The sequence below is a fragment of the Scyliorhinus torazame genome, chromosome 18 (assembly GCF_047496885.1).
Source record: "Scyliorhinus torazame isolate Kashiwa2021f chromosome 18, sScyTor2.1, whole genome shotgun sequence".
Lineage (NCBI taxonomy): Eukaryota > Metazoa > Chordata > Chondrichthyes > Carcharhiniformes > Scyliorhinidae > Scyliorhinus > Scyliorhinus torazame.
In genome coordinates, this window is record NC_092724.1 from 87430071 (window position 1) to 87444414 (window position 14344).

The following is a 14344-nucleotide window of genomic DNA, read 5'->3' on the forward strand; positions in this document are numbered from 1 at the left end:
ACTTTTCTTTATTCATTTACGGGATGTGGGGGTCAGTGGTTAGGCCAACATTTGTTGCCCATTCCTAGTTGCGTTCAAAAAAGATAAAGATAAGGTGGTGATGAGTTGCCTTCTTGAACTGCTGCAGTCCTTGAGGTATAGGCACACCCACTGTGCTGTTAGGGAGTTCCAGGGTGTTGCCGCAGCAAAACTGAAGGAACAGCAATTTATTACCAAGTCAGGGTGGTGAGTGACTTGGAGGGGAACCTCCAGGTGGTGGGATTCCCAGGTATCTGCAGCCCTTGTCCTTCTTGATGGTCATGAGTTTGGAAGGTGCTGTCGAAGGAACCTTGGTGAGTTACTGCGGTGCAACTTGTAGAGATACACACGGCTCCAACTGTTCATCGGTGGTGGAGGGTTTGAATGTTTGTGGAAAGGGGAGTAATCAAGCGGACGGCTTCGTCCTGGATGGTATCAAGCTTCTTTAGTGTTGTTGGAGCTGCACTCATCCTGGCAAGTGGAGACTATTTCATTTTGTTGTGCCTTGCAGATGATGGAGAGGCTTCTTTTGTGTGTGTGTTGGGGGGGTGGGGGGGGGGGGGGGGGGGGGGGTTCAGGAGATGAGTTACTCGCTGTAGAATTCCTAGCCTTTGACTTGCCCTGGTACCTACAGTATTAATATAGCTAGTCCAGTTCAGTTTCTGATCAGTAGTAACCACCAGGATGTTGATTGTGGAATTTAGCAATGGTAATGCCATTGAATGTGGAGTGGTGGTTAGATCCTCTCTTGTAGCAGATGGTCATTGCCTTTGTATTTGTGTGGCGCGAATGTAACTTGCCACTTGTCAGCCCAACCTGAATATTGTCCAGGTCTTGCTGCATTTGGATATGGACTGCTTCATTATCTGAGGAGTCGCAAATGAAGCTGAACATTATGCAGTCATCTGCAAACATCCCCACTTCTGACCTTATGATGGAAGGGAGGTCATTGATGAAGCAGCTGAAGATGGTTGGGCCTAGGACACGACCTTGAGGAACACCTGCAGTGATGTCCTCTAGCTGAGATGGCTGGCCTCCAACCACCACAACCATTTTCCTTTGTGTCAGGTTATGACTCCTACCAGCGAAGAGTTTTCCCCCTGATTCCCCTTGACTGCAGTTTAGCTAGGCCTCCTTGATGCCATACTTGGTCAAATGCTGCCTTGATGTCAAGGGCAGTCTCTCTTTAGTGAGCTGAGTAAGTGCTGCTCGATACTTCCTTCCACACTTTGCTGATGATGGAGAGTGGACTGATAGGGCGGTAATTGACTGGGTTTGATTTGTTTTTAATCTTTATTATTGTCACAAGTAGGCTTACATCAACACTGCAATTAAGTTACTGTGAAAATCCCATAGTCGCCACATTCCAGCACCTGTTCGGGTACATAGAGGGAGAATTCAGAACGTTCAAATTACCAAACCAGCACGTCTTTCAGGACTTGTGGGAGGAAACCGAACGCCCGGAGGAATCCCACGCCGACACAGGGAGAATGTGTAGACTCCTGTAGCCACCTGAGTTGGCCACTTCCCGACTTAAAATGGAGAACCCCAAAGGCTGAAGGGAAATTCAACCAACACAGGCAAAAATTAGCAGGTGCAAGTTTACTGTGTATTAGACTCTGCAGAAACCCAGACAGCATCGATACAAGCAGCCATCTGCATAGTAATGTAGCAGCCATCTACATAGTAATGAGCGATCCCCGGGAACAATCGAAACATTTGAGGTAAACAAGGCCAAGCCAGACTCCTCGGCGCCAGCAGGAGCCAACACAAAAGAGGTTAACGGACACCTAAAGACCGCCAAACGACCAGGGAACAACTCCAGTATTGGAGAAATCAAACGAAGCGATTGGAACGAAGTCCAGTCACTTGAAACCAGGTACGGGGGTCCGCCCCGAAAGGCGGGAAGCCCCTGGGGACTATAAAGTAAAGCCCCCCAAGTTCAAATCCTCCTTCTTGACAGGGTCACTCAGCAACGCGAAGCAACCCTTGAAAGTGACCTGTCCGGCGGCCTCCAAGAACGTAAGTCTCAAGTCAACGCTCGCTACGAGATAGGCGCTCCTAGCTACCAGTCCATACCAGCTTTTGAATCCTGCAGACTCAGAATCCAAACGAAAGGCCATTTGTTCCCCTGACCTGGTGGGCCAGTCCGAAGCTAAGTATTGGCCTGTTAGTGATAGAAATAGCTTAGAAAGTGGAGTTTATGCACGAGTAGCGATTTACTGTGTATAATAAATGTGCTTTGATTTGAATCTTACTAATTGGTGTATTGAGTTATTGATCATTTCTTGGAATTGAACCTCGTGGCAGTATCATACAGATACCTGGCGACTCTAGAGCAAAGGTTATAAAACAGAGCCAATTGAACCAACCAAAAGTTAGCAACACTCCGCACAGACAGTGACCCAAGCAGGAATTCAACCCGGGACCCTGACGCTGTGAAGCAACAGTGCTAACCACTGTGCTACCGTGCTAATTGTTAATTACTGCCAATAAAGTTCTATGGTATCAAACATTAACTACTTAAAATGCGTAGATCCCTTCCCTTCAGGTTTTCGTTGTTGCATATTTAAAAATGAGTAATCTAATTTTAATTGTTATCTTTTGTATTAGTCTTTGCTCTATCCCAACGCAATCTTCCTTTCCCCCTCTACTTCTCTTTCTGTACCTGATTTGATCTTGAATTCACCCGTTGTAATTTACACTTCCTTCTCAGTCCTTTCTGTTAATTTCACAACCCTCCAATCTGATTGGTTAAGGAGATACACAGCTGCTTGCCATCCCAGATGCCCGGTTTGCCTCAACTCCGTTTGCACTTCCAACTACTTGCAGTTCAAAATATCATTAATATTAAACAGTCAGGCCATGTTTAACTAATGGTAGATGCTGCTACTCTCTACAACAGCAGATTGTGGCCCAATATGAGTACTGTACATTTAACAGAAATCCCAGTGACAGTGCTGTAACTGGTAGCTAACCTGCAATCATGATTTCAATTTCAGCCATTGTGGAGTCTTCAGGATCCGTGAGGAACAGATTCACATCTCCCACCATGCAGTCCTCTTCTGTGTACGAACCACTCACCCATCTCAGCTTGTCCAACACAATGAAGGTACATTCTGTCAAAATACAAAATGCGGTGTTCCGCAGCGGACCAGCTGCGGAACACCGCCAAACAGATGAGACAACAATACTATGCCACCTATATGCACACCAAGAACAGAAAGCTTGAGAAACTTGGCATCACCACCGGCAGCAACCAAGCCACCCCCGGTGCCACAGTAGAAAACAATACAGGGAAATCTATTGTCAACTTGTCAGACTACACCCTTCAACCAGACGAAATCGAAGTCCTCAGCAGAGGGCTCAATTTCTGCACCAACACCAAAATGGACCACATCAGTCTCGCGGCAGACACGGAGGAATTCATCAGGCGAATGAGGCTCTGGGAATTCTTCCACAGACCCCAAGAGGCCAACAGCGAACCCAAGCAGACTATCAATGAACCGGAACAGCAGACCGAGAGATCTGCGGTGCAGCAACCGAAGAGGAAAGAGACGAATTGGACCCCTCCGGAAGGCCGCTGCCTTAGACTCGACATGTATGCTCAAGCCGTCAGGAGTCAAGTCAATGCCAGATTCATCAGTCGCATTCACAAGACAGCCCCGAACGTCACCCAAGCACAACGCAATGCCATCCACGCTCTCAAGACCAACCGCAGCATCGTCATCAAACCAGCAGACAAAGGAGGGGCCACTGTCGTACTGAACAGAACGGACTACTGCAAAGAAGTATACCGACAACTGAACAACCAAGAACACTACAGACAGTTACCCGCAGATCCGACCAAGGAACACATCCGCCACCTTAACAGACTGATCAAGACCTTGGATCCAGATCTTCAGAGCACCCATAGGTGCTTTCATCCCATGTACTCCCCGCATTGGAGATCTCTACTGCCTCCCAAAAATACATAAGACCAACACACCAGGCCGCCCTATCGTTTCAGGCAATGGGACCTTGTGTGAGAACCTCTCTGGCTACATCGAGGGCATCTTGAAACCCATCGTACAAGGTACGCCCAGCTTCTGTCACGACACGACGGACTTCCTACAGAAACTCAGCACCCATGGACCAGTTGAACCAGGAACATTCCTCGTCACAATGGACGTCTCGGCACTCTACACCAGCATCCCCCATGACGACGGCATTGCTGCAACAGCCTCAGTACTCAACACCGACAACTGCCAATCTCCAGACACAATTCTGCAACTCATCCACTTCATTCTGGATCACAACGTCTTCACCTTCGACAACAAGTTCTTCATCCAGACGCACGGAACAGCCATGGGGACCAAATTCGCACCCCAATACGCCAACATCTTCATGCACAAGTTTGAACAGGACCTACTCACCGCACAGGACCTTCAACCGACGTTATACACCAGATACATCGATGACATTTTTTTCCTTTGGACCCACGGCGAAGAATCACTGAAACGACTACACGATGACATTAATAAGTTCCATCCAACCATCAGACTCACCATGGACTACTCTCCAAAATCAGTTGCATTCTTGGACACACTCGACTCCATCAAGGACGGTCACCTCAGCACTTCGCTTTACCGCAAACCCACGGATAACCTCATGATACTCCACTTCTCCAGCTTCCACCCTAAACACATTAAAGAAGCCATACCCTATGGACAAGCGCTCCGTATACACAGGATCTGCTCAGACGAGGAGGAGCGTAACAGACATCTACAGACGTTGAAAGATGCACTCGTACGAACGGGATATGGCCCTCGACTCATCAATCGACAGTTCCAACGCGCCACAGCGAAAAACCGCACCGACCTCCTCAGAAGACAAACATGGGACACAACCGACAGAATATCCTTCGTCGTCCAGTACTTCCCCGGAGCGGAGAAACTACGTCATCTTCTTCACAGCCTTCAACACGTCATTGATGATGATGAACATCTTGCCAAGGTCATCCCCACACCCCCACTACTTGCCTTCAAACAACCGCGCAACCTCAAACGAACCATTGTTTGCAGCAAACTACCCAGTCTTCAGAACAGTGACGACACCACACAACCCTGCCATGGCAATCTCTGCAAGACGTGCCAGACCATTGACATGGATACCACTATTACACGTGAGAACACCACCCACCAGGTACGCGGTACGTTCTCGTGCGACTCGGCCAACGTTGTCTACCTCATACGCTGCATGAAAGGATGTCCCGAAGCATGGTACATTGGCGAGACCATGCAGACGCTGCGACAACGAATGAACGGACATCGCGCAACAATCACCAGGCAGGAATATTCCCTTCCAGTCGGAGAACACTTCAGCAGTCAAGGGCATTCAGCCTCTGATCTCCGGGTAAGCGTTCTCCAAGGCGGCCTTCAGGACGCGCGACAACGCAGAATCGCCGAGCAGAAACTTATAGCCAAGTTCCGCACACGAGTGCGGCCTCAACCGGGACCTGGGATTCGTGTCACATTACATTCATCCCCCATCATCTGGCCTGCGAAATCCTACCAACTGTCCTGGCTTGATGTAATTCACACCTCTTTAACCTGGGGTTACCCCATCTCTGGAGCTGTAAAGATTTAATCACCTGCTAATGGTCGCATTCCAAGCATTGTCTGGCATCTTTGAATTTGTCTATATATGTGTTTCTGGAACATACCTCTTCATTCACCTGAGGAAGGAGCAGCGCTCCGACAGCTAGTGACATCGAAACAAACCTGTTGGACTTTAACCTGGTGTTGTAAGACTTCGTACTGTGTCCAACTGGGGTGAGCACAGTACGAAGTCTTACAACACCAGGTTAAAGTCCAACAGGTTTGTTTCGATGTCACTCCACCCCATATTTGGGTGATGGGGGTGCATGTTTGTGTCAATACAGTTTGCCTGTTATGCACAGGTACATGGCAAAACCATAGTAGGCTGCGGTAATGATATAACACCCCTCATTGTTACCGGCATGAACAGCAGACTTTGACTGAAATCAGCATAGCTTTTAAATTGATAAGTACTGAACTACTTAAACCAGGCAGCGCATTAAACAATGCCTTTGTTATTCACTCTTAAGGGTAATGGCAAATAGTGAGAACTATTTATCTGATCTAGATTGAGTGGTGGGGACTGTATTGGAGAACTATTTATGGTTACGTCCGGTTAATATAGACCTTACCAATTGTGATTCAACAAATAAATAAGTTAGCGATACAATTCATAACTTGGGACCTTCTGCACAAACCACCAAAGGCACTATATAAAAGCAAGTTATTGTTAGACAAATTTGTGCAGGGGTTAACAGACTAGCCTTTTATCTCTGGAACCAGGGTTCATATTAAGCCCGGATTTGAGGGGATTCAGGTTGGCTGTATGCATCTATGTGGATCTCAATACATTTGGTTACATCTCAGTGGAAAAAGCACGCCAAAATTGGGCAATGAGAGACATAAAAATATGACCCTGGTTTAGGGTTCAGGCCTATCCAACAACAGAATAGCATCTAATCTGAGCTGACATTGTTGATGCGGATGTTGGGCTCCTGAAATGGAATGATTTACATTTCAGCTTGATGGACACAAATAGAACACAGCCTGTACAAATTCAGTCTTGTCCTCGTAGAGAAAATGGACATCTGGCTCTCTGCTGCTGGCCTGCTCAATGACAGCCCAAGAAAACCTTAGTATTATGAACAAGTCCTTACTGTCAGCATCCTCCCGCCAGCTTCTCTGCATCTGGTATTCCTGCTCCAAGGTAAGTGGCTCCGAGGCTGTGAGCTTCTGTAACTCCTCTGATTGCATCCATTGGTGATACCTGTAAACAATTAAATATAAATCATCAAACATATATATTGTCTGTGGTTATAACTGACAGGAGAAAAATAATTGATAAGACGACTATTTTTAGAATAAAGCACTATGGTCACAATCTATGGATTAAAAATTATGAACTTTTTTATATTAATGCTCATGACATCGTGTTACTTGTCCTTGAGGTGGTGGTGAGATGTCTTCTTGGATCATAGAATGCCTCCAGTGCAGAGGAGGCTTTTTGACCCATCCTGTCTGCACCGGCCTTCCGAAAGAGGGCCCATTCCCCGCCCTAACTCGTAACCCCACCTAACTGTTGGATATTAAGGGCCAATTTGGCATAGCCAATCCACCTAACCTGCACATCTTTGGACTGTGGGAGGAAACCGTTGCACCCGGGAAAACGTGCAAATTCCACATAAGACAAGGTCGGAATCGAACCCAGGTCCCTGGCTACGTGACGTGGCAGTGCTAAGGTTACAATTGAATAACTTGCTCGTCTAGTCAAAGGTCAGGGTCAATCATATTCATGCGGGTCTGGAGCTCACCTAGTTATATTGAAGTCAATAAAAATATAAAATCGGAATATGTCAACTGGGCTGATTTGCTTTTTACACCTTCTTTTGCACAAAGTCAAGCTTTGTCAAGTCATCCAGACTCGAAACATTAGCACCCTTTTCTCTCTGCAGATGCTGTCAGACCTGCTGAGATGGTCCAGTATTTTCTCTTTATATTCAAGATTACACCATCTGTGTGAGGTAATTGCAATGTATGTGTGATCAGGTTCTCCTGTTAGTGAGTACCACAGGAAACTGCAGACATTTTAGCCCAATTCTTCAGCTTGGATATAAGCGGCTGTGGGAATTCCCAAATCCGCTAGTAAGAACTTTACAGGATTAGGCTATTCAGCCCCCAGAGCCTGCTCTGCCATTCAATCCAATCATGGCTGATTTAATTTTGGCCTCATCTCCTTTCCAGCCCGTTCTCCGTAAGCACCATTCCCTGTGAAGAGCTTCTGACAGTATAGATTGAGTTTGTCTAAAGCCACACCGTTCCCCATCTCTGGACTCTTCTTCAGTCCTGCAACCCCAAGTGTTAAAGTCAATCTTGAGACATTGAGGAAAGGATGAATCTGAAGCCAGTCTTTTTCTTAATCCAGGTTTATTCCCAAGATTTACAGAGTAAAGGCACAAATTCTCTTGTTCCCCCAACACGCAGTGTAAAGTGTTTTTTATACACTTGCAATAATTATCTAACCTTTCCCCAATTATTCACACCGACTCTTGATGGCAACCCAAAATGATGCATTTCATTCCAGCATGATTTTAACACAGAGATCCCTGATTTTCATTGCTTCAGAATAGCATCCATGCATTTAGCTGCCGTGGTGCTAAGCTCTGGAATTCCCTCCCTAAAACACTGCCCCTTAGGAGGTGGGGGCAAGGTTTGGAGGTGGATGGGAGTGCTTTGCTGGGAGAGGGGGGGGGGGGATGGACGGGGTGTTTTGGGAGGGATAAACCGTGGGCACCACGGTAGCACAAGTGGATAGCACTGTGGCTTCACAGCGCCAGGGTCCCAGGTTCGATTCCCCCGTGGGTCACTGTCTGTGCGGAGTCTACACATTCTCCTCGTGTCTGTGTGGGTTTCCGCTGGGTGCTCTGGTTTCTTCCCAGTCCAAAGACGTGCAGGTTAGGTGGATTGGCCATGATAAATTACCCTTATTGACCAAAAAGGTTAGGAGGGGTTATTGGGTTACGGGGATAGGGTGGAAGTGAGGGCTTAAGTGGGTCGGTGCAGACTCGATGGGCCCAATGGCCTGCTTCTGTGCTGTACTATGTTCTACAATATTGGGGGGGGGGGGGATGTTTTTTTTGGGGGGGGGATGTTTTGGGGAGGGGGGGGATGTTTTGGGGAGAGGGGGTGGGGGATGTTTTGGGGAGAGGGGGTGGGGGATGTTTTGGGGAGAGGGGGTGGGGGATGTTTTGGGGAGAGGGGGGGTGTTTTGGGGAGAGGGGGGGATGTTTTGGGGAGAGGGGGGGATGTTTTGGGGAGGGGGGGGTGTTTTGGGGAGGGGGGGATGTTTTGGGGAGGGGGGGATGTTTTGGGGAGAGTGGACGGAGATGTTTTGGGGAGAGTGGACAGAGATGTTTTGGGGAGAGTGGACAGAGATGTTTTGGGGAGACAGGTGGACGGAGATGTTTTGGGGACTGGGTGGACGGAGATGTTTTGGGGAGGGAGTGTACAGAGATGTTTTGGGGAGGGAGTGTACAGAGATGTTTTGGGGAGGGAGTGTACTGAGATGTTTTGGGGAGGGAATGCACAGAGATGTTTTTTTGGGGGGGAAAAGAGTGGACAGATGTTTTGGGGAGGGTGTGGACAGAGATGTTTTGGGGAGGGAGTGGACAGAGGTGTTTCGGACAGGGGGTGGACGGAGATGTTTCGGGGAGGGGGTGGACAGATGTTTTGGGAATGGGGGTGGACGGAGGTGTTTGTGGCGGGGGTGTTTGTGAGGGGTGGGGGGTTGGGGGTTGGACAGGTTTTTTTTTCAGGCAGGGGTGTTTGTGGGGGTGGGCGGGGGTGTTTGTGGGGGCGGTGGATGGGGATGATTTGGGGAGGATGTAGACAGGGATGTTTCGGGAGGAGGCGGACAGGGATGTTTTGGGGAGGATATGGACAGGAGTTTTTGCGAGGGGGTGGGGAGGTATTTACGAGGGGGGGGGGTTCTGAGGGGGGGTGGGGAGGTGTACAGGGGTGTTTTTTTGGGCGGGGGTGTTTTTTGGGGGGGGTGGACAGGGATGTTTTGGGGAGGGGCTGGATGGGGGTGTTAGTGAGGGGGGTGGGGAGGTGTTGGGGGAAGGTGTTTGTGAGGGGAGTGGGGAGGTGTTGGGGGAAGGTGTTTGTGAGGGGGTGGGGGGTGCTTTTTTGGGTGGGGAGCGGGACAGGTGTGTTTGTGAGATGACGGGGGTGTTTAGGGGAAGGGGTGGATGGAGTGGACAGGGGTGTTTTGGGGAGGTCTTTGTGGGGAGGTGTTTTGGTGGGGGTGGATGGGGATGCTTTGGGTAGTGGGTGGGGTGTGGTGGGGACTGGAGGGGACGGGACGGGCCGGGGTGTGGACGGACCGGGGTGCTGGAATCATAGAATTTACAGTGCAGAAGGAGGCCATTCAGCCCATCGGGTCTGCACCGACTCTTGGAAAGAGCACCCTACCCAAGCCCACACCACCCTACCCCCATAACCCAGTAATCCCATTCAACCAACACTAAATGCAATTTTGGACACTAAGGGCAATTTATCATGGCCAATCCGCCTAACCTGAATATCTTTGGACTGTGGGAGGAAACCGGAGCACCCGGAGGAAACCCACGCAGACACAGGGAGAATGTGCAGACTCCACACAGACAGTGACCCAGCCGGGAATCAAACCTGGGAGCCTGGAGCTGTAAAGCAATTGTGCTAACCACCACTATCCTACCATGTTGCCCCAAATTGGGGGAGGGGGTCACCTGCAGGATCTTCCCCCGCGGGACCAGTGCCTTTTGGAGAGGAAGGGTTTTAATGTCACCGTTAAAACCACAACCGCACCGTCTCGGAGTGGCTCCCCTCGCCACCGCAACCATTCTCCCACCTGGGAACGTGTGTCACTTTGTAGGGGACCAGAACCACCACTCGGCCCCGCAACTCCACCTCATCGTTCAGCCGCATCCGCCCGGGCCAAGAGGATACGCATGCGCGGGCCAGCCAGTTTCCCCTTTCACTGCGCGTGCGCGGCCACAAGACTGACCGCGTGGGATGGGTGGCGCATGCGCGCTCTACACGGCCTGGGTTGGGCGGTTTTTCTCTCCACAGAGACGTCAGATAATGGCCTCCGTCCCGGCGCTGAATCTCACCCGAATACCCAGTGTACCCAACGCTTCATTTCACCTGTACCGCCCCATTCAGCTGATTATTTTACTCGTGGCTCTCACTGTTGTGTTGTGAGCAGACGTTGAATCCATTTTGAGGTATTGTCATAAACCCGAGATCAGGCCTAGAATCAGACCAAGAAACTCACTGACCGAGGGCCGCAGGGCCGGCCTGGCTGCCCGGTGTACTCCCAGCCCAATACCCAGCCCCATTGGACTCCCTGTGTACCATATCTCTCCCCTCAGAGAGCTCATGGAGGGGCAGTGCAAAGCTTGTTATAGGCCCAAGTTGCAACCCAATTAATGCTTGAAAATGGAGCCTGACCTCCACATATACACTCCTGATCGGAAATGGGCAAGAAACTTGGTTAAGAGGTTTACTTGCCTGCATTGAACAGCCCCCAGTAGCATACAGAGAAGGCTGATTTGATGCCAGTGCTGCCATTTTTAATGCTATGTTTGAATCGATTTTTAATTGATTCCCCGTTGGGTCACTGTACGGAGTCTGCACGTTCTCCCCGTGTGTGGGTTTCCTCCGGGTGCTCTGGTTTCCTCCCACAGTCCAAAGACGTGCAGGTTAGGTGGTTTGGCCATACTAAATTGCCCTTAGTATTCAAAATGTTCAGGAGGGGTAATTGGGTTATGGGTATTGGGTGGAAATGAGGGCTTAAGTGGGTCGGTGCAGACTCGATGGGCCGAATGGCCTTCTGCACTGTATGTTCTATGTAGTAAACCACTTACTGTATTATATATACCGTGGTAAACCACTGTTACTGTATTGTATATGTTGTGGTAAACCACTGTTACTGTTTTGTATATATTGCTTGTTGTCTCTACTGGCTCCGCCTGTGGCTCCTCCCCTCAGGCTCTGTATAAAGGTGGCCGAACTCTGGCCCTGCCCCAGTTCGGTATCAGTTGCCAGCAGGTTCTCGTTTAGCTTATTAAAGCCACAGTTTCGTTCCACAACTCGGCTTTGTATAATTGATGGCACATCAATTTAATAAGCTAAATGATTAAGATGGATGCATCACTCAAGCATGATCGACTGGAACTGGACCCCCAAGCAGCCGACGCCACTGCGACATTCCAGCACTGGCTAAGCTGCTTCGAAACTTACCTCCAATCTGACGCCGTCGCCCACATCCACAAGCTACGAGTCCTCAACGCCCAGGTAAGCCCGCAGGTTTTCCTCCTTATCAGGGATGCTGCCTCGTATGAGGAGGCGATAACACTGCTGAAGGGGCAGTATGTAAAGGCAGTAAATGAGGTGGACGCTAGGCATCTTGCCGCGAGGCGTCAATGCCCCGGAGAATCGCAGGCCGAATTCTTACGGGTACTCGGCCGGAACTGTAGGCAGGCGGCATCAGCTGTCCAGCACACGGAGATGCTGATCAGGGACATCTATGTCGCTGGCATAAAATCTAACTACATTGGCCAGCGCCTGCTAGAAAGGGGTACACTCGGCCTCCAAGAGACAGTGCAGCTCTCTAATTCGCTGGAAGTGGCCTTCCATAACCTGGATGCCTTCACCTCCGACCACGCGGCACCCTCGTGGGCGCCGCCATCACCCGACCCGGGTGCGTCGCAAGCCTGTGCCACGCATCAATCCGCCAACTCCGGAGGCCCGAGATGCTACTTCTGTGGCCAGGGTAAGCACCCCAGACAACGCTGCCCAGCACGGAGCGCGATCTGCAACGGGTGCAGAAAGAAGGGCCACTTCGCCAAAGTCTGCCAGGCCCGACCTGTTCCTAAAGTTTCCAGACCCAGCAGCAGCAGCGCTGTGTGTTGCCTGTCGGGACTGCCCCCATCTACCACATCATCCGCCATGTGGTGGCTGCCATCTTCGACGCCAGCCGCCACGTGCGACCCGTGGAGGCCGCCATCTTCTACGCCACCCACCAAGTGCGACCCGTGGGGACCACCATCTTGGAATCACCCCGCCGCTTCCTGGAACCCCTGCCCACCCAGTCGTACGCTGGCCTCCGCTACTCTCGACCAGCCCACCCACCTTCCAAAGCTCGTCTCTATCACCCTCGACCAGTCTCGACTTCATCACTTCACTAAATCCATGATGGCCGATCGGATCAACGGGCGCAAGACAACCTGCCTCTTCGACTCCGGGAGCACTGACAGCTTCATCCACCCATATACGGTAACGCGCTGTTCCCTCCCAATTTTACCCGTGGCCCAGACCCCTGCCCCCCCTCACTGTCTGTAGCCTCGCGACCCTGAAGGTCGCTCTACCCTCGCTCTTCGCTAAACTCACCCCGAACTGTAAGCCCGTCGCCACTAGGAGCAGACGATACAGTGCCTGGGACAAGGCCTTTATCAGGACAGAGGACCAGCGACTCCTGCGGGAAGGGATCATAGAGGCCAGTACCAGCCCCTGGAGAGCCCAAGTGGTGGTCATCAAGACTGGGGAGAAGCACCGGATGGTCATCGACTACGGTGGGCAGCACGGTAGCATTGTGGATAGCACAATTGCTTCACAGCTCCAGGGTCCCAGGTTCGATTCCGGCTTGGGTCACTGTCTGTGTGGAGTCTGCACATCCTCCCCGTGTGTGCGTGGGTTTCCTCCGGGTGCACCGGTTTCCTCCCACAGTCCAAAGATGTGCAGGTTAGGTGGATTGGCCATGATAAATTGCCCTTAGTGTCCAAAATTGCTCTTAGTGTTGGGTGGGGTTACTGGGTTATGGGGATAGGGTGGAGGTGTTGGCCTTGGGTAGGGTGCTCTTTCCAAGAGCCGGTGCAGACTCGATGGGCCGAATGGCCTTCTGCACTGTAAATTCTATGATCTATGACAGTCACGATCAACCGGTACACGCAGCTCGATGCGTACCCCCTTCCCTGCATATCTGATATGGTCAATCAGATTGCGCAGTATCGAGTCTTCTCCACTGTTGACTTGAATTCTACGTACCACCAGCTCCCTATCTGCCCGGAGGACCGCCAATACACTGCCTTCGAGGCAGATGGCCGCCTCTATCACTTCCTCAGGGTCCCCTTCGGCGTCACCAATGAGGTCTCGGTCTTCCAACGAGTGATGGACCGAATGGTTGATCAGTACGGGCTGCGGGCCACGTTCCTGTGTCTGGATAATGTCACCATCTGCAGCCATGACCAGCAGGACCATGACTCTAACCTCCGACATTTCCTCCACACCGCTAAGCTCCTTAACCTCACATATAATAAGGAGAAATACGTTTTCCGCACAACCAGCCTAGCCATCCTTGGCTACATGGTGGAAAACGGGGTACTAGGGCCTGACCCCGACCCCCTCCTGGAACTTCACTTGCCCCAAGGCCCTGAAGAGATGGCTGGGGTTCTTCTCCTATTATGCCCAATTATGCGAACATGGCCCACCCACTCATTAAATCTACCATTTTTCCCCTGACGGCTGAGGCCCGCCTTCAACCGCATCACGGCAAATTTTGCCAAAGCCGCTATGCACGCAGTAGACGAGTCCATTCCATTCCAGGTGAAGAGCGATGCGTCTGACTTTGCCCTGGCCTCTACCCTCAACCAGGCGGGCAGGCCCGTGGCTTTCTTCTCCCATACATAGCAGTGAGTTCTCCCAGTGAG

General features: G+C 50.7%; 1 protein-coding gene across 5 annotated transcripts in view; it reads right to left on the reverse strand.

The window, feature by feature from the left end:
• nat9 (N-acetyltransferase 9) overlaps window positions 1-10615 on the reverse strand; it is a 49205-nt gene extending 38590 nt beyond the window's left edge. For 2 of the 5 annotated variants that reach the window (XM_072482993.1, XM_072482991.1), the window contains exons 1-3: window positions 10486-10615; window positions 6755-6864; window positions 2997-3137 (exon numbers count right to left, since the gene is read on the reverse strand). In XM_072482993.1, coding sequence (XP_072339094.1) covers window positions 2997-3137; window positions 6755-6864; window positions 10486-10562 — 328 coding nt within the window. In that variant the 5' untranslated portion in view covers window positions 10563-10615. Of the gene's footprint in view, window positions 1-2996; window positions 3177-6754; window positions 6865-10485 lie in introns of all 5 variants that reach the window. The other 3 variants (XM_072482992.1, XM_072482990.1, XM_072482994.1) reach the window with 2 other exon arrangements.
• Window positions 10616-14344: the final 3729 nt, after the last annotated feature.